The sequence below is a fragment of the Nylanderia fulva genome, unplaced genomic scaffold (assembly GCF_048542155.1).
Source record: "Nylanderia fulva isolate GAGA-0341 unplaced genomic scaffold, ASM4854215v1 Scaffold8, whole genome shotgun sequence".
NCBI classification, from domain to species: domain Eukaryota; kingdom Metazoa; phylum Arthropoda; class Insecta; order Hymenoptera; family Formicidae; genus Nylanderia; species Nylanderia fulva.
Genome location: NW_028190916.1, coordinates 4,610,503 through 4,633,587, shown reverse-complemented (window position 1 = coordinate 4,633,587; position 23,085 = coordinate 4,610,503). Strand labels below are relative to the sequence as shown.

Here is a 23,085-nt window from a genome sequence, read left to right as displayed (position 1 = left end):
GTCGAGTCGGTGGACATCGCCGGGGCACCCGACGAAAGCTTCCTATGATCCGAGGAGCATTCCTCGTCAATCGTCGAGGACTCTAGTGTTCGACGGAGACCGCCGTCCTGCTGCATCGAGCCTCTCCACGTCGCCGTCGATCTCACCAACGGCACACAAAACGAGATCCTTTTATGATCGATCGCGAGGATCGATGAGGATCGCGGGGACGATGTCGCGCGTCATCGCCGTCGTCCCGAGAGGTTTTCATTCCGCGATCGCGTGACGAGCGCATCGCGCAGAGACGTCTCGAGAGAGATCCTTCTATAAATTCGATCAACAGCGCTGGACCGCTTGTATGATCTTAAACGTTGTTAACATAGACCGGCCGAGAGAGAAAGAGAGAGATAAATAGATAAATAGCTTTATTGTGCGATCGAGATGACGACCGCGCGAAAATAAATTCAAAACCTTCCCCGTAAGAACTGACAGTGAGACTCGTCGAAATCGAGGAGCGATTTCCAGTCGCGAGAACAAATATTCTCATTAATTTCGTTGATTTAAACTCGAATTTATTCGCGCCGCGAAGATAATTGAAGAGCTTATTTTCATATTGTCTTAAATTCATATACTTGTTAAAAAAATGAAAATATATGCTGTGTTATGAAAAACTCATGCAAATTCATAAATATATTTAAATCTCATACATTTATAAAATGTTTTAATGTTATTTAAAAACGAAGAATTTAAATGTGATTCCCAAATAAGCTCTTCAATATGAAAAAATATACAAATATAATCTATGAATTAAAAATTAAACAATCGAATGAAGATAAAAAGTGTAAAAAGCCTCTATTATTAAATACTCTTTAGACGATCTATAATTCGTGACAGAATGCGGGAGATACAATTTGTTACGTGCCGTGTATCATGATATGTTTTTTAAATATATGATATAATATAATGAATGTGTGTTCAGATTCTTCAAACGCTTCTCTGAATTATATATAATTCTGTTGCGAGTTACAAAGATCGCTCAAAGTGCGCTTTATATATATGATTCTAGGTGAAATTATAATAAAATCATGACACACGAATCACACGTGATTAATTCAACAAAAAAAAAACATCATTTGCAAAACGACATCTCCCGCTTTTTGATTTCTTGAACCGCAAGTAATTTACGATGTAACGCGCAATTGTTCGACAGAATCGTCGAAATTCGTTGTTCTCACGTTGACATAAAAGACAAAAAGATCGTTAAGGTCGAGCAAACACGAGCTCTGCGAGCAGATGGTGCGCAATAAAATGTGACAATTAATCGTTACGAGAAATTGTAATTATATCTCGGAAAAAAATAAAAAAAATTTGACGCGCGATAGATGAGGGAATTATCGGGGAACGCGTTCTCGCGTATATAAAGATTTATGCAATAAAGATTTACGATGCGGAAATCGCGGTCGCTCGCGTATAGCGTTTTATGCGAAATCTCGTCAGCTGTAATACTCCCACATAAATTTCACTAAAATAAACATATCGATGTCAAATGTCAAACAATAGAAATTTAATTTGTGTCGTTCTGATTGTTTATTTATTTATTTATTTATTCGTCAATTGAACGGAACGGTCCCACCCAATTTTATAAGAGTACAAATCATATACGGATTATAATTATATCGTAGTATATAATTTCTAGTTTCTATTTTCCCATCGCTGATTCTCTTCAATTTCATAAGAAAGGGTTGAAATAGAAATAGAAGAAAGGATTATAAAATGATCATGATTTCCAATTTACTTACGGTCTCGTTTTTTCCCCTCTCGATTAAGATAAATTGACGATATGATTATATCGATTGCATTTATATTTACCAGCAAATATTGGACCAGCTAAATTAAACGCGAAAATGCTAAAATAACTATATAATTATATTATAACCAGTCAACCGTACAAAACCGTAATTTTTAGAGCAAAGTCAACGATCCAATGAATCGAGAAAATTGCCGAACAAATTGATTGATTCGTATAAACATTGCGCAACTTGGATGCGGACAAACGATTGCGCAAACAATCGCGTCGTACTGGACAATCAAAGAAGAAAAAGGGGGTGGAAGGATGGGGGATGGGGAAGGGACGACTTGTTCATATATCCGAGCTCGAATTTTATTCTCCACGGAGACGCCAACGAGACGACGACAGCGAGCGAGATTGAATTTTCTACATTGTCATCGTTGCTGACAATCGATAACCGAAGCTTCGGACTCCAATATGGCCAGAGAGATAGATAGATAGAAGGAGTAGGAGTAGATAGAAAGAAAGAGAGAGAAAAAGGGGAAGAGAGAGAGAGAAATAAAATTTGTGCTCTCCATGTATATTTGTCACGTTGTCCAGCGAAATAAAAGCACTACAAAGGAAGTTGCATTAAAAGTTTCGCATCGAAAGAATACGATGTATTCTCCCGAGAAGTTCGCGGTCGTTTACTACAATCAATTTAATCACTGACTTGGAAAATACAATCGGTTCCTACTACTCCAAGTTACTCGGTACATAATACCGAGTACCGAAGCTATCCAGACAAAGACTCTAATGTATTTCCCACTGATTCCTTTGTGGTGTTCCCATTTCGTTAAACGAAAACTTAACTTCCGGCGTGCTACGAATAAAGAGTAATCGAGCGGCGTCAACAATCATAAATTGTTCCTACTTAAATGGTATATAGAAGTGAGATTGCATTTTCTTTCATTGTCAGAGTTTCCTCGACCTTCGCAAACCACTCTATTTAATAAAAGCAATTGTTGCAAAAAATTTAACCAACTTAATTGCGTGCTATGTTATCGAGATGTTTCCGAGAATTATCCGCTCGCACAACGGACGAGATCGTCTAATCAAGCAAAAATAATTAAAAAATTCATATTTTATCTTAAAATAGTTTTTATAATGTTGATTATTCTATTTCTCATTCTCAAATATAAATTATACCGAGTCATTGAAGAACAATTCGAAGCATCATAAATATTTACAATGATCCAGAAAAGATATGTGCATACCATATTCCTCATAAAACAATTTTATACGAAAAAAAAACATTACTAAAATTGTTTCATTCGTAATATATTTATTCGTAAATATAGAAATAAATTGTGTTATTATATAGAAACAGAAGAGACTTTTACTTAATTTACTTATTCTACATACATTTCTATAAAAAAATATTAATTTTGCTAGAGATGTATCTGTCAATACTTTGCAGCGATATTTTTTCCCATATAAAATTATCCCAAAGAATAAGGTATGCAAATATCTTTACCTATACATGCATATGTTTTTTTTATTATCCCTAAGTTGACAAGTTTATCCGTGACACGTGTGAAAAAAATGAGAAAATCGGTATTCAATAACCTCGTTCCAAACAATAAGGTGCTCCGAAAAGCCTAGCACACGCTTATACCGTGTGCGTTTATCCTATTTTGGGTACAATCGTGTGTTCGCCGAAAGAGGCGAAGGAGCTACAAGGACAGAGGAATGAAAGAGAGGGTAGATTCCTTTGAAAACATTGATCCAAGTTACGCGAAGCGACAAGGTGCCGAACTGAGCCCTCAAAATGCATTATATTGTAGTACGGTACGAGGTAACTCGCATTGAAGCCGCAACAAACGTGTGTCTACGCGTGTATGCGTGCACGTGTGTTACACGTGCGTGTATGTATGTGTGTGTATATACATACGTGTGTATCGATAGATGGATATAGCGCGGTGGAGTCTTGCGTGTAGGCAAGACGGCAGCAATGAAATTTGCAAGACATTACGAGTAGTTAGAGCTAGTTTGATTTTGATTGGGGTCGAATCAAGTCCTGAAATCCGACGCAAAATCTCAAGTCGAACGTCCCGGCTCGCGAGCAGTTGGCTCACGATAAATTCGAGACTCGTGTAATCACGATCGTGCGGCACGCGAGTGTTTTCTCGCGATAATCGCCACGCCAGATCGACGTGGATAAGCCAAGGCCAATATCGAAATTGCACGGGCCGCAGGAGAGAACGAGGGTTTGATTTGATTCTTTTTTTTAGGGAGGTAACGAGATAACGACGAGCGACACTATCCAAAATTCCACGCAATCGATCGAAGTTGGAATCGTTCACGATGTACCAAAAGCGCGAAAGCTTTTCCTGACTCTCTCGTTTTCAAATTGTATCTTCATAGATACGGGTGTTAAGGAAGCCATCTGAACGTTTTGTCACTTAACATGTTATCTGTCATGATAATATATATTGATGTCAAATTTTAAAATACGTGCATTAATTAATGTTAAATTAATACACATGGCCTGACGCACACAAAATTCTCTCTTTCTCTCCCTCCCTTTCTCTTTCTCTCTTTTTCTCTATCTGTATTTCTAAGAATAATATTTCAACAATTTTTGTGATAACAATATAAAGCAAGAAATATTAATAAAAAATCTATAATAGAATAGAAATATTTCTTATTGGCTTTGGATTGAATTATCACTTTAGGCGTTGACAGTCAACGTGTTAAATTTATCAAATTATCTTAAGAATCTTAAATTTCTTATTTTAAGATATAATGCATCAAATTGCAAAATCGCGTTATTATGACAAAATTATTTAGAAAATGAGAGAAAATTGATTACTCTTCCGAGATTTAAAAGAAAACCGTACACACACAATACCTACAATAACTAGCGAAATTGATTAAAGGTTTTCAAAGTTTCAAAAAAAAAAATTATTATATAGATAAAATTGTTATAAGAATATTTCTAATTATTAAATCTAATATGTATCTATTAATTGAAAAATATTATTTGCATTTGTTTTACAACATACAATCTGCAAAAATCTCTTTTTACATTCGTATATGTCACTTAAAAAAATGTTATGGAATTTTCAAAGCGTTTCATCAATTTCGCGCGTAAATGCATATAACGCGTCTATATGCTTGTATCTTTCTTCACGGCAACGTCCCGAGTTCATACGTGAAATATAAATATAAAAGATATATAAGTATCTCTTCATATATCGTGTGAAATACACTTGGTGCTAAAACAAATCTTTCCAGCTCTAACGGCAATAGGTATACGTAACAAGGTAACTTTAATCATGTAAGCCACGTTTCGAGCGTAATATATGCTACACATTCCATTGCGCATTAAATTACCGTCATTTGCAGTCATGTGAGGGGACCTATCACTAGCTAGACAATCCTAAATGTTTGTTAAGCGACCTATTTGTATGTAACGTAAATCAAAAATGTATTAAAGAATCAGAGTATCAGAGAAGTTGTCGAATTATCATAATTTCGAAAATTCGTGTCGGTGGACCTCTTAATTCTTTTTGAATAAAAAGCTTATTTTTTATTCTGACAATATTTTTAATCTCATTTTTTCCAACAATTAATTCTCTATAAACTAACAATAAATTCTCATCAATTCTCTAAATTTAATTTGATATTTAAATGTATTATGAAATTAATCTTAATTACATAATAATAATCTAAATTAATTTAGAAAATTAATATACGAATTTAAACAAAAGGTGAAAATATAAAGATTGCCGCTCTAAGCTTAATCACTTTTTCAAAACTCACAATGGCGAACGATTTATATCAATCGTGCATTAATTAGCAGAGACGTAAATGTGATAAATCTTCATGGTATAATAACGAGCTTTCGTTATTCATTGCTCGTTCCATTCTTGAACGAAAAATCAAAAAGAGAAGTGCAACACGGTAAAACTACATCGCGCGAAAGGGCTTAATACGATTAAGGGATCGACCGACAGAAAAAAAATCGAAAATCCGCACATGCATGCGCGAGACGCACAGACGCGATATCGCGAGAAAAAATTTATATGTTCACTTGAAAAAAAAGAAAAAAAAGTAAAATGTTCGATGTATATAATTCATAACGTAGTAGTCATGAATCATCGTCGACGAAACATATGTGTACAATCATTACGAATGTAGAGATGAGAATTTGGGGAGAGAGAGGCTAGGGAAACTAACGCGCGGCATTTCCTCTCTAAAACAAGTTGTTACGCGAATAAAGTATCACAATTCTATATATATATGTATATATATACATACATATATGTATATAAATGCAGTAATCAAGATGCATCATCGATGTCGTCGTCTAGCTCCCCGAAATACGATGTTTAGGAATAAATGTATGTATATGCGTATTAATACGTTGAGAGAGAACGAATGTCGAAAAAATGAAGCGAATGTCCTCTGAGAGCTTTACTCTCGATAGCGATAGTAAATTTTCAGAAAAAATAATTGGGGGAATCACTCTCAATATTCTGTGATTTCTGAGAATTACTCTAAATCTCGTCTTCGAGAATAGATAATGCAGAGTACTGATGTACTACTGATCGCGTACACCATAATCTCGTTTTCGAGAGTAAAAGAAACTCTCTCGAGTAAAACATATGGAGCCTAAAAGATCCGTATTCATAATTTTATTTGGTGCTAAATTATTAATATATTCAATATTAAATACATATAAATGAAAATTTCATTCATTTTTATCGAAAAGAAGCAGTTAAATTCGATTTTCGTGAACTCGTTCATTACTCAAAACGCGTTTGAATCATGGATACCAATTAAAAATTTAAGGATTAAGCGTAAAAAGTAGCAAATCAGAAATTAGCAGTCGCTATTTATATACATATCATAAATGCGTTTCTTATGCGTTAATTATGAAAGGAGTTCACGAAAGCCGAAAGAAAAAACACAGTTTGTACTATAATTACGAATAATTAATTGTATAACAATTATAAAATAGCTACTACATATTTTTCTCTGTTATATTTCTCGTGTTAAAATAAATGAATATTTGTTGTTAAATGCGCGATAAGAATACGGACTAATCTATTAACGCAGACTACGATGTGCGTATAAATAATATCTATAATCTTTAAAACTCGTCTTTATAGAGGCTCGCAAAATTCTATGATCAACTTTCCGTGCTCGTAAGCGTGCTTTTGGAGAATTCCATATAAAAAAAAGATTCGACGTTACAGTTACAATAGTTCGATCGTTTTACAAGAATTTATATTAAGTCGTTACATCACATCTTAAAATTCGTCACTGATGAAAATTCATTGATCTCTCCGCGCGTCGTATATATCTTTAGAATAATATTATAAAACCGAGTTACATAAGCAGGGTATCCCGTCGACAGCGTGTTTCAATCTTTAAAATAAAATGTAGAGAAGTTTTTCTTATTGTTAGTAAAAATTCTATGGGTCGTTATAAATCGTATATGTAATTCTTGTTATACACTTCAATACATAAAAATCTTTAAATTTTTTTAAAAATATATATACTGTAATATATATTTTTAAAATATATATTATAATATATAATTTATTAATTTATAATTTATTTTACTATATATATTTATTTATTAATATATTTAAGAGTTTAACTAGGCTCTGTAATATATAAATATAAATTTAACATATATAAGATAGGCAATAAGAGCCAAATCGCGGATGACAGTGCGTTATTCTAAACGAAACTAAAATTTTTTCGTTAGAATTAAATACCTGTGCACAAGGCACCAAATTTTTACTTGGACACGGCCAAGATATAAAATTGGAATAATCTCTACAAGAGATTTTTAATTCCATGTATCCCCTATTCCCCCTAAAGAAATAAAGTGCGAGAGAAAAATATAGATCCGAAAGTCGCAGAATCGGGAATCGAACCCGAGACCTTTCGCTTGCCGGGCGACTGCTCTTCCAACTGAGCTATTCAGATCCTTTCGATTCTATACTTTTCTCTGTTATATATATTAATGTTGGTAAATAAACGCCTTTAAGCCAGCGTGTATAAATTAAGAGTTTAACTAGGCTCTGTAATATATAAATATAAATTTAACATATATAAGATAGGCAATAAGAGCCAAATCGCGGATGACAGTGCGTTATTCTAAACGAAACTAAAATTTTTTCGTTAGAATTAAATACCTGTGCACAAGGCACCAAATTTTTACTTGGACACGGCCAAGATATAAAATTGGAATAATCTCTACAAGAGATTTTTAATTCCATGTATCCCCTATTCCCCCTAAAGAAATAAAGTGCGAGAGAAAAATATAGATCCGAAAGTCGCAGAATCGGGAATCGAACCCGAGACCTTTCGCTTGCCGGGCGACTGCTCTTCCAACTGAGCTATTCAGATCCTTTCGATTCTATACTTTTCTCTGTTATATATATTAATGTTGGTAAATAAACGCCTTTAAGCCAGCGTGTATAAATTAAGAGTTTAACTAGGCTCTGTAATATATAAATATAAATTTAACATATATAAGATAGGCAATAAGAGCCAAATCGCGGATGACAGTGCGTTATTCTAAACGAAACTAAAATTTTTTCGTTAGAATTAAATACCTGTGCACAAGGCACCAAATTTTTACTTGGACACGGCCAAGATATAAAATTGGAATAATCTCTACAAGAGATTTTTAATTCCATGTATCCCCTATTCCCCCTAAAGAAATAAAGTGCGAGAGAAAAATATAGATCCGAAAGTCGCAGAATCGGGAATCGACCCGAGACCTTTCGCTTGCCGGGCGACTGCTCTTCCAACTGAGCTATTCAGATCTTCTCGATTCTATACTTTTCTCTGTTATATATATTAATGTTGGTAAATAAACGCCTTTAAGCCAGCGTGTATAAATTAAGAGTTTAACTAGGCTCTGTAATATATAAATATAAATTTAACATATATAAGATAGGCAATAAGAGCCAAATCGCGGATGACAGTGCGTTATTCTAAACGAAACTAAAATTTTTTCGTTAGAATTAAATACCTGTGCACAAGGCACCAAATTTTTACTTGGACACGATTCCCGATTCTGCGACTTTCGGATCTATATTTTTCTCTCGCACTTTATTTCTTTAGGGGGAATAGGGGATACATGGAATTAAAAATCTCTTGTAGAGATTATTCCAATTTTATATCTTGGCCGTGTCCAAGTAAAAATTTGGTGCCTTGTGCACAGGTATTTAATTCTAACGAAAAAATTTTAGTTTCGTTTAGAATAACGCACTGTCATCCGCGATTTGGCTCTTATTGCCTATCTTATATATGTTAAATTTATATTTATATATTACAGAGCCTAGTTAAACTCTTAATTTATACACGCTGGCTTAAAGGCGTTTATTTACCAACATTAATATATATAACAGAGAAAAGTATAGAATCGAAAGGATCTGAATAGCTCAGTTGGAAGAGCAGTCGCCCGGCAAGCGAAAGGTCTCGGGATCGATTCCCGATTCTGCGACTTTCGGATCTATATTTTTCTCTCGCACTTTATTTCTTTAGGGGGAATAGGGGATACATGGAATTAAAAATCTCTTGTAGAGATTATTCCAATTTTATATCTTGGCCGTGTCCAAGTAAAAATTTGGTGCCTTGTGCACAGGTATTTAATTCTAACGAAAAAATTTTAGTTTCGTTTAGAATAACGCACTGTCATCCGCGATTTGGCTCTTATTGCCTATCTTATATATGTTAAATTTATATTTATATATTACAGAGCCTAGTTAAACTCTTAATTTATACACGCTGGCTTAAAGGCGTTTATTTACCAACATTAATATATATAACAGAGAAAAGTATAGAATCGAAAGGATCTGAATAGCTCAGTTGGAAGAGCAGTCGCCCGGCAAGCGAAAGGTCTCGGGTTCGATTCCCGATTCTGCGACTTTCGGATCTATATTTTTCTCTCGCACTTTATTTCTTTAGGGGGAATAGGGGATACATGGAATTAAAAATCTCTTGTAGAGATTATTCCAATTTTATATCTTGGCCGTGTCCAAGTAAAAATTTGGTGCCTTGTGCACAGGTATTTAATTCTAACGAAAAAATTTTAGTTTCGTTTAGAATAACGCACTGTCATCCGCGATTTGGCTCTTATTGCCTATCTTATATATGTTAAATTTATATTTATATATTACAGAGCCTAGTTAAACTCTTAATTTATACACGCTGGCTTAAAGGCGTTTATTTACCAACATTAATATATATAACAGAGAAAAGTATAGAATCGAAAGGATCTGAATAGCTCAGTTGGAAGAGCAGTCGCCCGGCAAGCGAAAGGTCTCGGGTTCGATTCCCGATTCTGCGACTTTCGGATCTATATTTTTCTCTCGCACTTTATTTCTTTAGGGGGAATAGGGGATACATGGAATTAAAAATCTCTTGTAGAGATTATTCCAATTTTATATCTTGGCCGTGTCCAAGTAAAAATTTGGTGCCTTGTGCACAGGTATTTAATTCTAACGAAAAAATTTTAGTTTCGTTTAGAATAACGCACTGTCATCCGCGATTTGGCTCTTATTGCCTATCTTATATATGTTAAATTTATATTAATATATTTATATATATTATAATTGATTAGTAATTAATCTTATAATTTCAGTCTGTTAAATTTTTTTTAGAAAGAAATTTAATAGAGAGAAAAAGATCTTATACATCTGTCGAAAAAAACGTATCATTAGAATTTGATTTGGAGAAGCGAGGGGACTCTGCGTACGATTATTAATAAATTAAAAATCATTATTATGATTAATAATAAACAAGACGACGCACATCCGTTAAAATGAGTTTTATCCAAAAGGTTTGATGGTGTTGATGGGACACATAATTTTTACACAAGAAACATAATTTTATCGAAATATTTTTGATACTAGAGAAATTTTATTATTTTTCCGCTTCAGATTATAACAAAAATATTTTAGTTTTGTAATACGAGCAAAACATAAAGAAGGTGGTACACTTTACGCGTAACACAATCGATTACTTTTTCTTCTTAGACCGAAGTCTAAACAAATCGTAAATCGTAATAATAATAAATGTAATTCTCTGATATGTATAACTGCGCACACACGCAGTCAACGTAACACACACTCTCCACTCTGTACATAGTAGATCGTAAACTTTTTATGTATGACCTCGAACTCAAAATCGTATGCTAATGCATAATCATGAATCGACGAACGAAACTACGAACATTCTAAAATAAATATCATGATGACTGAATACGAGAGAGAACAATCATCTGACATTTCCACTTATTGTTAACTTAATTTCAGTTTCATCCTTTTCGATTTAAGCAATGTCCGTATTTTTTAAAATTATTATTGCGTCTCTCTTCTGTACATATATATATATATATATATATATTAAGCAATTAAGTTATCATTTGTATATATCTTGCAAAAATTCATTGTAATTATTATTTTTCAGCAAATTAAGACAATTTATTTTCATAAAAATATTTAAAGTTCAAAAGAATTCAAAGATTAAAAAAAATTGAAGTCAGCAAACAAAATACGCTACAAGAAAAATGGAAATATTACGATCATGTATTATTATAATTCAATATTACAATCATTATTATTTATTCTGTCATGTGAATTTATCTAAATTTTGTCGAATTATTACGACTATTTTATTTAAATATATAAACATGACTTTCACACACACATTAATTTTTATATCTTTTTTCTCTTATAATAATATATAGCTGTTAATAGATCATACAAATTATTTATTATTAAATAATCAAAAAAATCTTTTGTTTGCATGAGACTTTATTTTAAAGCATTTTATTTAAATATACAAAAAATAGAAGTTCAAATAAAGATTTAATTTTTATATATTGAATTATATATAAAATTTATTATGTTGAATGGTGCAAAATGTGCCGAGGTAGAAAAGTGCATCAGAACAGGTGTATAATTAATTTTTTTTTATATATTTTCCATTTTACACTATTCTTACAGAGCTAGGCTATAAATGAAAATATAAACATCGACAGATTGCTATCATATCGTACAATGCATCGGAAAATGCGAAATCTTTAAGTAGAAAACCGCGCTTCCAGCAAATGAATTTATTATAGGATAGAGAATAGGTAAGTTACATTACAAAATATTACAGTTTCCGAGCTAGATGTTGCAAAAGTTTTTGCGTTTTTCGCAAAATTATAAATTTTATTCAATTAAAATAGAAATATATCAATTATACCACTCTATTTTTGCTCCTTTTATTTTCTTTATAAATTTTCATATTTTATACAGAATGTCTCGTACAAAATATTCTGTCATATCGTCCTTCACTTATTTTACTTTTCATAAATGTGAAATTAGTTCTTTATATTTTTAGAACACATTAAATATAAAACATTTCGATTTGCTGTAATTATTAATATTAAAAATTTTAATATTAAAGATTTTGCTAGAAATCAAATTCGTCAAAACATACGCAAGTAAAAGTATGATAGAAATGGGACATTCTGCATATTTATAACATCATTACAGATTAGATTAATGTTTTATGTAACTCATGATCGTATTTTTCTTTTATACTATCAATTTATATTGTATTATTTATAAATAATAAATCTCTGTAAGATATATCTTACCTGATTAGGATAAAATAAAAATTCAATGTAACGTAATTACATAAAATTCAATGTAATTTCTGAAAAAAAGAAGTTTGCACATGCATTTCTATCATTGTATTAATAACAAAATTCATAGCATATTAGATCTTTGTTATAATTCTGTGATTGAGCTACAGGCTCAAGTCGCATTGACATTTTAAACAGTTAAAGCGTCACACGATATTAATTCGGGGATGAATGAGAACATCTCTAAATTCGAAGCAAAGATTATCTTTAGTGGTAGCACCAAAATAATAAAATAATATCGTTGGAAAATCTTTTTGATTTTTGTAACAGCTTATTTATTTCTTGTCAACTGTTACTTATAGTATCAAGTATCATAGGGTTTATGTCAAGTATCTATAACGTATGTATAGTTATGCTTCATTGCTTTTGCAACTCGCGCTTCTCGACTCATCAATTACAACTTTAACTGTTGTATGAAACATCTAAAAAAAAGCAAAATTGCATATTAAATTTCAGATTTCTTAAATTAATATAGAATAAATTTTATTTTATTATTATTAGTACATACGTAAAAATATAAATAATAATTATTTATAGCAATTACCTCAATAATCTTTTCTTTAAGCCTCAGATGTAGCTAATGGAGCTTCTTTCTTCTCTTCAATAATAATGGCATCTTTCTTCTCGCCATTGGGTTTATCATTTTCATCTACTTCTTTTTTTGGAGCAACCTTAAAATATTTTAAATAAAAAATTTATATATTTTAAATACTACAATAAATAAATAAATAAAACAATAGAATAATTGAATCTTATTTTGTATTAAATTGATATTTTGCTTTATATTACTTTTATATTTATTTTACTAATTTGTAAAAGTTATGTGTTATGTATTATGTAAAATAATGTTAACTTATATTTGATGATATTTTTAGCTTGTTAAAATAATATCAAAGAAACATCCAAATAGAGAATAATATATAAATAATATAATACATACATGCATATACATACATACATACATACATATATATATATATATATATATATATATATATATATTAGAAGCTGATAAATATATATTGCAGTATTTTAATATTTGATATATAATTAGATCTGTTCTTTTCAGCTAAACTGGCTACACTAGTTCAGAGATTGTCTACTTACTCGACATTGGAAAGAAAACGATAACAGACTTATTATTAGACATTATTTTAATTATATATTTACCTCCTCTTTGCTGGCTTCATCAAAGTTCTCCACTAAATCAGGCACCTCATCATCCTCTTCCAATGTGGCTTTACCGACCGCACTGCCAGCAACCGTACTAGCTAATCGTTTCAGCTGTGTCAGACCCTCGGGACCAAGTTGACTCAATATTCCTGGTAACATCTCTGTTATCTGTTTATTTTCTCCATGGCCAGTGATGGCAAATGTGTTAGCAGACAAACTGGCCTGAGCTTTTGGATTATTGAAGTGAATCACTGTTCCGTCATCTTTGATCATATTTACTTCTTCTATGCCTGGGATTGTATTTACAGAAAGCTTCTTTAAGCAACTCTGTAACTTTTTATCATCTGTGGCAGCAGTTGCATGTACAACCTGCAAAAGTGACAAATGAAAGAAAAACACGAAAACAACAATATTCTATTCTCAGTGATGAATTAAATAAAATGTTAGTACTTTACTTAACACTGTTTCCATATACTGTGTGCATACGTTACTTCCTTCCTTTTCAATATATTGGATTAAAATCCATGTAGCATGATCGTTCTTCGATTAATATCAAAATTAATGTTTATTTACTTCAACGAGTCAGAGTAGAAAATAATTACACCGAGAGACTCGATTCAGTTTTATAAATAAATATTTATGACATCCGCGAAGAATGCATCACAAAACAAGGCAAAATGCAAAAGGAGAAGCAAACAACTAATCAATTCCGCGTTCATTGTTCTTAAAATAGAATCTCGCGTTGTCACGCGCCTCCTAATCGTTTCGGCGTGAAAATCATCAAAGTAAGGACGGTGGTGTCAGTAATATAATCGCGTCTAAATGAGAAAATTCGATTTTTCGCGGACTATTACTCGTACTCACCTTCTTCTTGCGTCGGGGTGTACCCTTGCCGCCGATTCGCACCTGGGCCTGCAGCTTCTTGAGCTTCTCGGGATTCATCCTTTAAACTTCCTTGTCGTGTGTCGAGGACGGTGAGAGGCGACGGAGAGGCGTAGAAGAGTCGCTTGAAAGAGAAATCACCCACGGCGATTTCTCGCACGAGCGCAAAATGCGTGTCCGCGGCAACCGGCAACGAAGCACGTGTTCCTTCGTCGTGAGGCTCGAGAAAATGGAAGTGTACGCTTCCTCGCTCGACCTACTACGTCAGAGTTGACTTCCGGCGACGCACGCTTCCGGCTGCGAGAGACTCCCACCCGGGGCACACAAAATCGCGAACCGATGGTGCGAAATCGCACGCGGAATGACGTTTCAAAAATCGAGAAAAATCTCAATTCACCGCACTTTGCTGCTCTGCGCACTTTAGCGATGTTAGCCGCGAATGACGCAAGAAAATTCTGACAGTTCGTCAGCTAAAAACGCGTCTGCGGGCATCGATCAAGTGTAGGTGTCGCGTGTTTACGACGATGATCGTGCACTAATTACACTTTTACTGTACCTTGGAAAGAAAATAATATTTACATCGATATTTTGATAGAAGCGAAACGCCGATGGTTTGAATGATATATATATGCACATATATTGGTGGACGCAATAATAATTATACGTTTTTTTCTGGACAAACACTTTGCGAGATAAATATTTTCGCGCGCGAGATTCACTTGATTAGGACTTGTGAATACATCACTTTTTATATATATATATATATATATATATATATATAAAGCAAATGGCGGCGCGATTCGAGATATATCGAAAATCAATGTTGCGATTCTCGAAGTATCAAACGATATATATATATATATGTATGTGAGCTAATCACACAGATAAAATTTATATTTTATTATAAAAGGTAGAATTTTATAAATATATATATAAATGGAATCGCATTTTATTTGTAATGATTTCTGAAAATTTATGCGATATTTAAATCAGAAAAATATAAAAATATCGGGACATGTAATATCGTGGATCCTAATTAACGTAGCGAATTAATAATAATTATTCAATATTATTTATTCAGGACTTACTTATTGTTGTACGAGACCGATATTTAACTGCTTTACTGTATGCCTATTGAAGAAACTATTAGTACTTTTTCAAGCCGCTTATCCTGAAAAAATCAAGAAATTAGGGAAGATTAATAAAGATTCTTGTCTCTCTCTCTCTCTCTCTCTCTCTCTCTCTCTCTCTCTCTCTCTCTTTCGTCAAATATTTTCGAGCTTATGGTTATCAGAAATGATAGGAGAATATACTTATAATATTGACATATCTTACTCAATACAATTCTTAAATTGATATCTTGCAACTTGCGAAGATGCGATGGCAGCTCTAAAGGATTAATTTCGTTGGATTTCTTCTTCAAATTTCTCGCGGACAAACCTGCAGACATTTTACGTGATACTTTTGCGCGGTAAAACCTCCGATTACGCGCGAGCATAGAATAGTTATAGAAGCAGTGCTGCTATTAAGGCCTATCCACATAAATTAACATAGATGCGCATGCGCGCAGAAAAATCAACCAATCATTTGTCTGGACAAATAGAAGTAGCAATAGAGCTGCCTATATATTGATCACGCCTGATTGATCAATTTTTTAATGCAATTTAATTATGTATTTATGCAAATTTCGACTATTTTGACACATAATTCATCAATAATTTTTTAAATTATTTTTTTTTAATTTAATTCAATAATATTCGATTTTAGAGCTGTTTACTTATTCTGAAAAATGATAAATAATAACTTTAAGAATATTGAAATTTAATATTATCAATAAATAAAATAATGATAAATATATAAAAATTATAAATTGGAAATTTATAATTTGAAAGATTTAATCTATTACATATGGAAAATAAAATAATATAACTTAAAGAGAATATATTGAAATGACAACTTATATACTATTATTATGAATAAAAATTATAAATAACATTTATCTGGAATTTAAAAAATTTAATCTATTATATGTATGGGAAGTAGATATAATACCAAAGATTAATTATATATCTAATATGTATTTATGATAAAATTTCATATATATATATGTAGTATATAATAATATATATATATGTAACTTATATATAATATACTTTATTTATATATAATTTATTTTCAAATCCAAATATAACATATGCACACAAGCCAATGTTGTTAAATAATATAAATACATGCTTTCTACATATGTATAACATAAAATTTAAAGTTTATATATATATTTTTTTTACAATATATATATATCACAATATTTCAAATGCTACAGCATAAAGGGCAATTATTGATAATATTAACAATTTATAATAGTGATACTTGCGCACAATATTCTTCTCGTTAAAATAAATTAAAAATGTAAATATTTGTAAAAACTACATAGTAAGTAGTTGATAGGACAACTGACATTGGCAATTATGTATCACTGCATAAGTAATACAATAATAAAAAAAATTACAATTTTCAGTAATTGTAAAGTAATATTAATGTTTTATAGATCAACTCTATGTACCACTGTAATAATTACATATCAGTCTTTGAATTAGTGATTTAAAATGTTAGTTAAAGTTTGCGCTACAGAGAGATATTATGCTTATCATTTGTTTAATCAATGAGTATATAGTTCAATTAAAATTTACTTATTTCTTAAAAATAATTTAATTCCATCAATATAATTTATTTAAATTCTAACATTGGGTTCGCGACCCCCTCAATAGACAGTCATTCTATTAATTATTCTAAAATTAAGTGTTGCACATTTAATATTTGCTTCTCTCTCGTAATTTCTTAGTGATCAGATATTTCTTTAATTTTTCATGATAAAAAAGTGAAAATCTGTTAAAAAATCGACATTTCGAAAGTGAAAGCTTTAATAATTTTTAGAAACAGCAATTTTTCTCCATTTATGACTAGTTTCATTTTTTACATGGCCGAATTCAAACCTTATCCTAAGTTCACCTATCTTTGAAATTGGCAAAATATCTGGTATCCATTCTATCAAAAATGGTGTAGGTTCGACTTGATTTGGTGAAGTATTTCCTAAAACAGAAAACAATATATGTATGAAGTATATTAAATAAAAATATTACATCAATATTGTCGTCTCTTATTAATAACAAATTCTGTGACAAATAATTTTAATTTTTAATAAATTTCGATAACTTATTTAGATTCTTGAACGATCAATTTTATTCTAGTCCATCAACTTACCCACTTTCAAATATGTTTTCAACTCTAACGGCTTAATCAACGCATTATTATTCGTCTTTTTGTAACGATCTATTTCAGTCTCCTCTCGTTTATATAATTCATATGTTCCGTCCGCGTTCTGCACAAAACTTCTCGTAATCTCCAGAGGTATGTACGATGTCTCGAAAATACTTTTTACATGCAAAATATTCGTAATCTGCCACGTGTATTTGGTAAATGTTCCCAAAGGTACTCCGTCCTTTCTAACAAACGCTGTTGTTGAATTGGGTAAACGTTTCTTTTTACCACCGCATGATATTCGTTCGCGTAAACAATCAAAGAATATCTGCGGCACGTGAAACACCAGGGGATCGGGTTTGCCATCAAATTGGAAATGCATTGTCTGATTTATTCGTTCGGTTATAGATGCAAGCCACTTGATAAACGGCAAGCTCGTGTTACTCTCGTCCAAATCGTCGCAAGTGTTTTGATATTTTTTGGTAATTTGCGATTTTGTCTTCGTCTTTCTCGACTCGATCGAGTTTAAATTTAAGCTATTACTGTTCGCGGGCTTTTCGTCCCTCTTTCGTTTTGTAGAAATTACTGGTTGCATCGCAGTACTCTCTGAATTTGCTATACTTTTATTATCATAATGCACTATTGTATTTTTGTCAATTATCTTAACACCACTGTTATTTAAGATAGCATTATTATCAATGAGTTTTGCATTATTCACATCTAGAACTGCAGTATTTGCATCAAGAACCTTTAAGGTACTTGTATCTAATATTTTTATATTATCATTTAATATGCACTGATTAAGTATATTATATTTTGTATCAATTGTCCCTTGATCATCTAATATTTTTATAGCATTTCCTCCCAGTTGAACAGTATTTTGGTCAATTACTTCTAAATTATGAACCTGTGTAATAATAAAATTGTATTATCAATAACTTATAGAAATTATTTTCGAATATTTTATTGTAATAAATATACTAGATCTCTTAGTATAAATACATATTTTTAACAACTTACTTGTGATATTATGTTGTTATCATCCAATAAACTGCGATCGCATTCTACTTCTATATTTTCAACAATACTGTGTGGTAAAATTGAAGAATCTAGATTCATAGAGTCCAAATCTAATCTATTTCCATCTAAATTTTGTACAGTTAAAGTATCATCGCGAAAAATTAACAGATGTGTATCAGTTTCATCTGTGGTTAAACTGTCAAGATCTAAAATTTTATATCATTACCATTAAAAAGATATATAAAATAAATCTTTAAATGTAAAACATACACATATAATCTTACCAATTCCAATAATCTTATCTTCTTCTTCAGTTTGTGGTACAATTGCCAAAGATTTATCTATACTTAATTGTTTTTGATCTAGATTTATATAATAACTAAATTCTTCTGATAACTTTGGATCACTAGCAAAAGCACAAATACATGCATAAAAGTGCACACATCGTTTTGGTTGTGACAAAGTACCATCTACTTTTTCTCCTCCTGTCTTTATCGTACCCTGTAAATAGATTAATTATAATTAGTAATATATTAATAATTAGTAAAATATTCTTTAACTAAAAGTATAATTTATATTAAAAATAGAAAGTTCAAATAATTAATTAAAAAATTAAATCTGAATCAAATATTTACAATTTTTTTATCAATATTTAACTTAAAAAATTATATTATAAACAGATATTACTTACTTTAAATGTAGTACAACTGCAAAAATAACGATGCTCGATTCTATCCTTTAATTTACTAATAAAAAAAGAAAAATGAAGATATCCTAGTGGATGTTTTGGGGAAGCTTTACATTTTACTGCCATTATATTCTTTGAGACTCTTTGTACTAAAGGACCAGAAGTTTCTGTTGCTAATAACCATATCTCTCGCCTTGTTTCATTATTTACATTCAATGATGACAGAATAGAATTTTTTAAAGTTAATGGCTGTGCTTCTGCATAGCATTTTAATGCTGCTTGAATGTGCTGACATGTAGATACAGTATCTGAATAATCTTTTTCCTAAAAAAAATATGTATATATATTACATAAAAATATAACATTAAAAAAATATAATCATAAAAAATATATCTTCATGGAAACTATATAATTACATGACACTTGAGTACACTGGTGTCAAAACTCCTCTCGCAACTGTCCACAAAACATAATGCAGTTGTTTGCGAAATGAATGTTGTAATATCATTAGCATTTATCAAAGGTAACTGTACAAAACCCCGATAATCAGGCCCTTTGTCTCTGATTCGTACAGAGAACACCTGTGCTGACGAGCCTGTGATGAGTTTGCATGCTTCTGTAGATAATTTCCGTTTTTCGCCAGGTTCTTTGAACACAGCATCACAATATTTATTCTTACAGCAGAGACCACGCGAGCCATTGTAAGTGCCACATTTTGGGCACTTTCGGACTCCACGAAGGGTAGCCTTTCCTAGATCTGATAAGAGCTTTCTTAAGCGCTCTTCATTGGACATAGCTGCTGAAAATTATAGTAAAATATGTCATCAAGATTAAGCCAAGTCATCAGATCAAGTTAATTAATTGTGAGAAAGTATAGAGTCTGTGTGTGCTCTGTATATATTTTATGTTCAAATTTCTCTTAAATAAATTATTTGAGAATATATATTTTATTCATATTTTGTGTATTTATTAGTAATTGAATTGATATAATCAAATATCAGAATATAAATATAAGAAAATTGTAACTACTCAAATTTGAGAAAAAAATAATTTCTACTTCTTATTTTAGATATTTAAAAAATAATACTAGGTCTTAATAAGATAAGATATAAAGATAGAAATAAAAAAATTACCTCTCAGACTAATCTATTTTTCTAACCAATTAGACAAAATGAACAATGCTATACACTAATAAGAGAACAATTGGAACAACCTTTCAAAGTATTAATTGAAACTAATTGTATCCCATTGCATAATAAATAAATTGTCACTTGTTATTAAAAAAACCTCCGAAAATGTATGTACTTTGCATGACATAATCTCATTATCCAAACGCATTAAAAAAGCACGTCTTGTCGTAAAAGTAAATCATCGTTAACGATATTACCTTCCAATATCGTAGAAGCAATATAAGTATTTGTAATCGTAATAAAATCTCGTTTATGACGGATTATTTTGGAATATTAATTTGTTCCAAATAGTAAATAAATAAAGCCCATCGTGAGTTATTCACAATAGAGGGCGTAAAAGTTTCATTTTACAGTTTCATCGATAATATTATATATAGAAAGTAAATCGTATTATCATTTTTCGCCTAGTCTCATAAAATTTCATATAAAAATTTGTTGACAAAATACAATTTTTATTTATAATTTTTTTGTATCTTTTATTTATTAAAATAAATAATAATGATAAAAATTGAAATTTTCACATTTTTATTTTACAAAAAGGTGCTATGTGAATAATAATTCTCTATTTACAACAGCCAATCCCGTCATTGGACAAGAAATTCTTCATGCGATATTGGCTTAAATTTCTGCTCTCCCACTTTCCCTCTCAAGAAGGAAGAGCAACGGCGGCCATCTTTCTTTTACAGAGCGAAGTCTGTAGGACACGATGAGGTTTGTGTACCGCAATAAATGAAATATGTTATTTCGATAAATATTGTAGCTAAACCGGATTGAAAAGCCAAATGACATAAGTCGCGAAATCCGTGTTTAAGTTTGACTATTCGTACAAATGCAATTTTTCGATGGAAATTTGAGAATATTTTCGTGATCTATACCGCCTGTGTTCTAATGAGCACATGGCTTTTCGTTGACAAAAGAATAATGATTTTTTCGTTATATATTGACAGTTAAAATATAACTTTATAGACGTGCAATTCCACGTGCGAATACAAAATTGACAAATTGTATTAATATAAGCACTTTTGTTTTAACAGTTCGCTAAAGCTGCAAAAGAGGCTAGCAGCCTCTGTTATGCGATGTGGAAAGAAGAAGGTGTGGTTGGATCCTAATGAAATCAATGAAATCGCAAATACAAATTCTCGTAAGTTTTGTTTTTATTTATAATCTATATTGTTGCTTTTTTTATATGTTTATATACAAATGGACTGATAATAAAATTGCTTATTGTCACATTTTTTTTTAGTTATATGTTGACAGATTTTCAATTTATGTATCTTTCAGGACAAAACATCAGAAAATTAATCAAAGATGGTCTTATCATCAAGAAACCTGTGGCTGTACACTCGAGAGCTCGCGTTCGCAAGAATACCGAGGCCAGACGCAAGGGTCGTCATTGCGGATTTGGTAAAAGGAAGGGTACTGCAAATGCACGTACACCTCGAAAGGTATATACTTCAACAGTTACAATTAAATCGTTTTCTACCTTTCAAATCATAATAATTATCTAATCGTTTGTATGCAGTTAATAAAATTGAAAGAATTTATATTACATTATTTATATGCATTATACAGGATCTTTGGATTCAAAGAATGCGAGTACTTCGACGTCTTTTAAAGAAATATCGCGAGACGAAGAAGATAGATAGACATTTGTACCACTCATTATACATGAAGGCTAAAGGTAATGTGTTTAAAAACAAGCGAGTGTTGATGGAGTTCATCCATAAGAAGAAGGCGGAAAAGGCTCGCGCCGAGATGTTGTCTGACCAGGCTGAAGCCAGGCGCACAAAAGTTAGGGAGGCACGCAAACGTCGTGCAGAGCGCATTGCCTCGAAAAAACAAGAACTTCTGCAATCATTCCAGCGCGAAGATGATGCTGCGGCAGCAGCTGCAGCTGCACAAAAGAAATAATTTGTGTGCTAAAACATCTTATAATTATTATATATATAAATAAAATGAAAAAGAATATATCAAGGTGTGATATAAATGAAAAACTTCGATTAGATTTTAATTCCTCAATTAAAGCTTTATCTCCAAAGCACAATTTATTTTTTTTTTTTACAATTAATATTTGCATCTTTTCTGTATTAAATAGCGTGTTACAAGATGTCGTTAAATATATAAAATGCTAATTAATTATTAGAAAACCTAATAGGTATCGGCAAAATTTTTCTCAATAATATCATATCTTTTTTTGTGCATTGCACAGTTTTTAATTTAACACATTGACTACTGCATTGATTTCACAGAAATGTGTATGAAGTTATATGTTGCAGCAGTGAATGTATTAAGTTTATTTTAAAAACTATACACAATGCAATATATAATAATGTCGTATATATAAATCGTACTAATTTGTCATATATTACTATTATTGATCAATTAATATAATTAT

At 31.3% G+C, this 23,085-nt stretch overlaps 4 protein-coding genes across 8 annotated transcripts in view; 2 read left to right on the top strand and 2 right to left on the bottom strand.

The window, feature by feature from the left end:
• 5-HT7 (5-hydroxytryptamine receptor 7) overlaps window positions 1–7,250 on the top strand; it is a 119,633-nt gene extending 112,383 nt beyond the window's left edge. The window contains 1 exon segment of the mRNA XM_085489275.1: window positions 1–7,250. Coding sequence (XP_085345401.1) covers window positions 1–48 — 48 coding nt within the window. The 3' untranslated portion in view covers window positions 49–7,250.
• Window positions 7,251–11,741: 4,491 nt separating this feature from the next.
• Window positions 11,742–15,242, bottom strand: bic (bicaudal). 2 transcript variants are annotated; one of them, XM_029317842.2, is made up of 5 exons: window positions 14,517–15,242; window positions 14,103–14,192; window positions 13,650–14,021; window positions 13,024–13,150; window positions 11,742–12,901 (listed from the first exon to the last, which is right to left on the bottom strand). In XM_029317842.2, the coding sequence occupies exons 1-4, from the start codon at window positions 14,592–14,594 to the stop codon at window positions 13,040–13,042; spliced, it is 651 nt and encodes a 216-aa protein (XP_029173675.2). In that variant the 5' UTR covers window positions 14,595–15,242; the 3' UTR covers window positions 11,742–12,901; window positions 13,024–13,039. The 2 variants fall into 2 exon arrangements, with proteins under 2 accessions (XP_029173675.2, XP_029173676.2); XM_029317843.2 differs by lacking the exon at window positions 14,103–14,192 and having other exon boundaries at window positions 14,517–15,069.
• Window positions 15,243–16,841: 1,599 nt separating this feature from the next.
• Window positions 16,842–21,040, bottom strand: LOC114942409 (uncharacterized protein C2orf42). 4 transcript variants are annotated; one of them, XM_085489145.1, is made up of 7 exons: window positions 20,888–21,040; window positions 19,917–20,299; window positions 19,504–19,824; window positions 19,097–19,313; window positions 18,813–19,018; window positions 17,796–18,699; window positions 16,842–17,624 (listed from the first exon to the last, which is right to left on the bottom strand). In XM_085489145.1, exons 2-7 carry the CDS (start codon window positions 20,292–20,294, stop codon window positions 17,455–17,457), a joined length of 2,196 nt encoding a protein of 731 aa, XP_085345271.1. In that variant the 5' UTR covers window positions 20,295–20,299; window positions 20,888–21,040; the 3' UTR covers window positions 16,842–17,454. The 4 variants fall into 4 exon arrangements, with proteins under 4 accessions (XP_085345271.1, XP_085345270.1, XP_085345272.1 ...); XM_085489144.1 differs by having other exon boundaries at window positions 19,917–20,296; XM_085489146.1 differs by lacking the exon at window positions 20,888–21,040 and adding an exon at window positions 20,634–20,876.
• A 277-nt stretch (window positions 21,041–21,317) lies between these two features.
• On the top strand, window positions 21,318–22,658 carry RpL19 (ribosomal protein L19). Its single transcript, XM_029319112.2, has 4 exons — window positions 21,318–21,401; window positions 21,725–21,831; window positions 21,972–22,135; window positions 22,263–22,658. The coding sequence occupies exons 1-4, from the start codon at window positions 21,397–21,399 to the stop codon at window positions 22,599–22,601; spliced, it is 615 nt and encodes a 204-aa protein (XP_029174945.2). The 5' UTR covers window positions 21,318–21,396; the 3' UTR covers window positions 22,602–22,658.
• The last annotated feature ends 427 nt before the right edge of the window (window positions 22,659–23,085 follow it).

Excerpts from the sequence above, each read along its gene's own strand:
- RpL19 (XM_029319112.2), top strand. Across the intron at positions 21,832-21,971 it reads AATCGCAAATACAAATTCTC|GACAAAACATCAGAAAATTA; the intron begins GTAAGTTTTGTT and ends TGTATCTTTCAG. Across the intron at positions 22,136-22,262 it reads ATGCACGTACACCTCGAAAG|GATCTTTGGATTCAAAGAAT; the intron begins GTATATACTTCA and ends TGCATTATACAG.
- LOC114942409 (XM_085489145.1), bottom strand. The coding sequence starts at position 20,294 with ATGTCCAATGAAGAGCGCTTAAGAAAGCTCTTATCAGATCTAGGAAAG. Across the intron at positions 19,825-19,916 it reads CCAGTGTACTCAAGTGTCAT|GAAAAAGATTATTCAGATAC; the intron begins GTAATTATATAG and ends TATTTTTTTTAG. Across the intron at positions 19,314-19,503 it reads GCAGTTGTACTACATTTAAA|GGTACGATAAAGACAGGAGG; the intron begins GTAAGTAATATC and ends ATCTATTTACAG.
- bic (XM_029317842.2), bottom strand. The coding sequence starts at position 14,594 with ATGAATCCCGAGAAGCTCAAGAAGCTGCAGGCCCAGGTGCGAATCGGC. Across the intron at positions 14,193-14,516 it reads CACCCCGACGCAAGAAGAAG|AACGATCATGCTACATGGAT; the intron begins GTGAGTACGAGT and ends TATTAATCGAAG. Across the intron at positions 13,151-13,649 it reads ATGAAGCCAGCAAAGAGGAG|GTTGCTCCAAAAAAAGAAGT; the intron begins GTAAATATATAA and ends AAATATTTTAAG.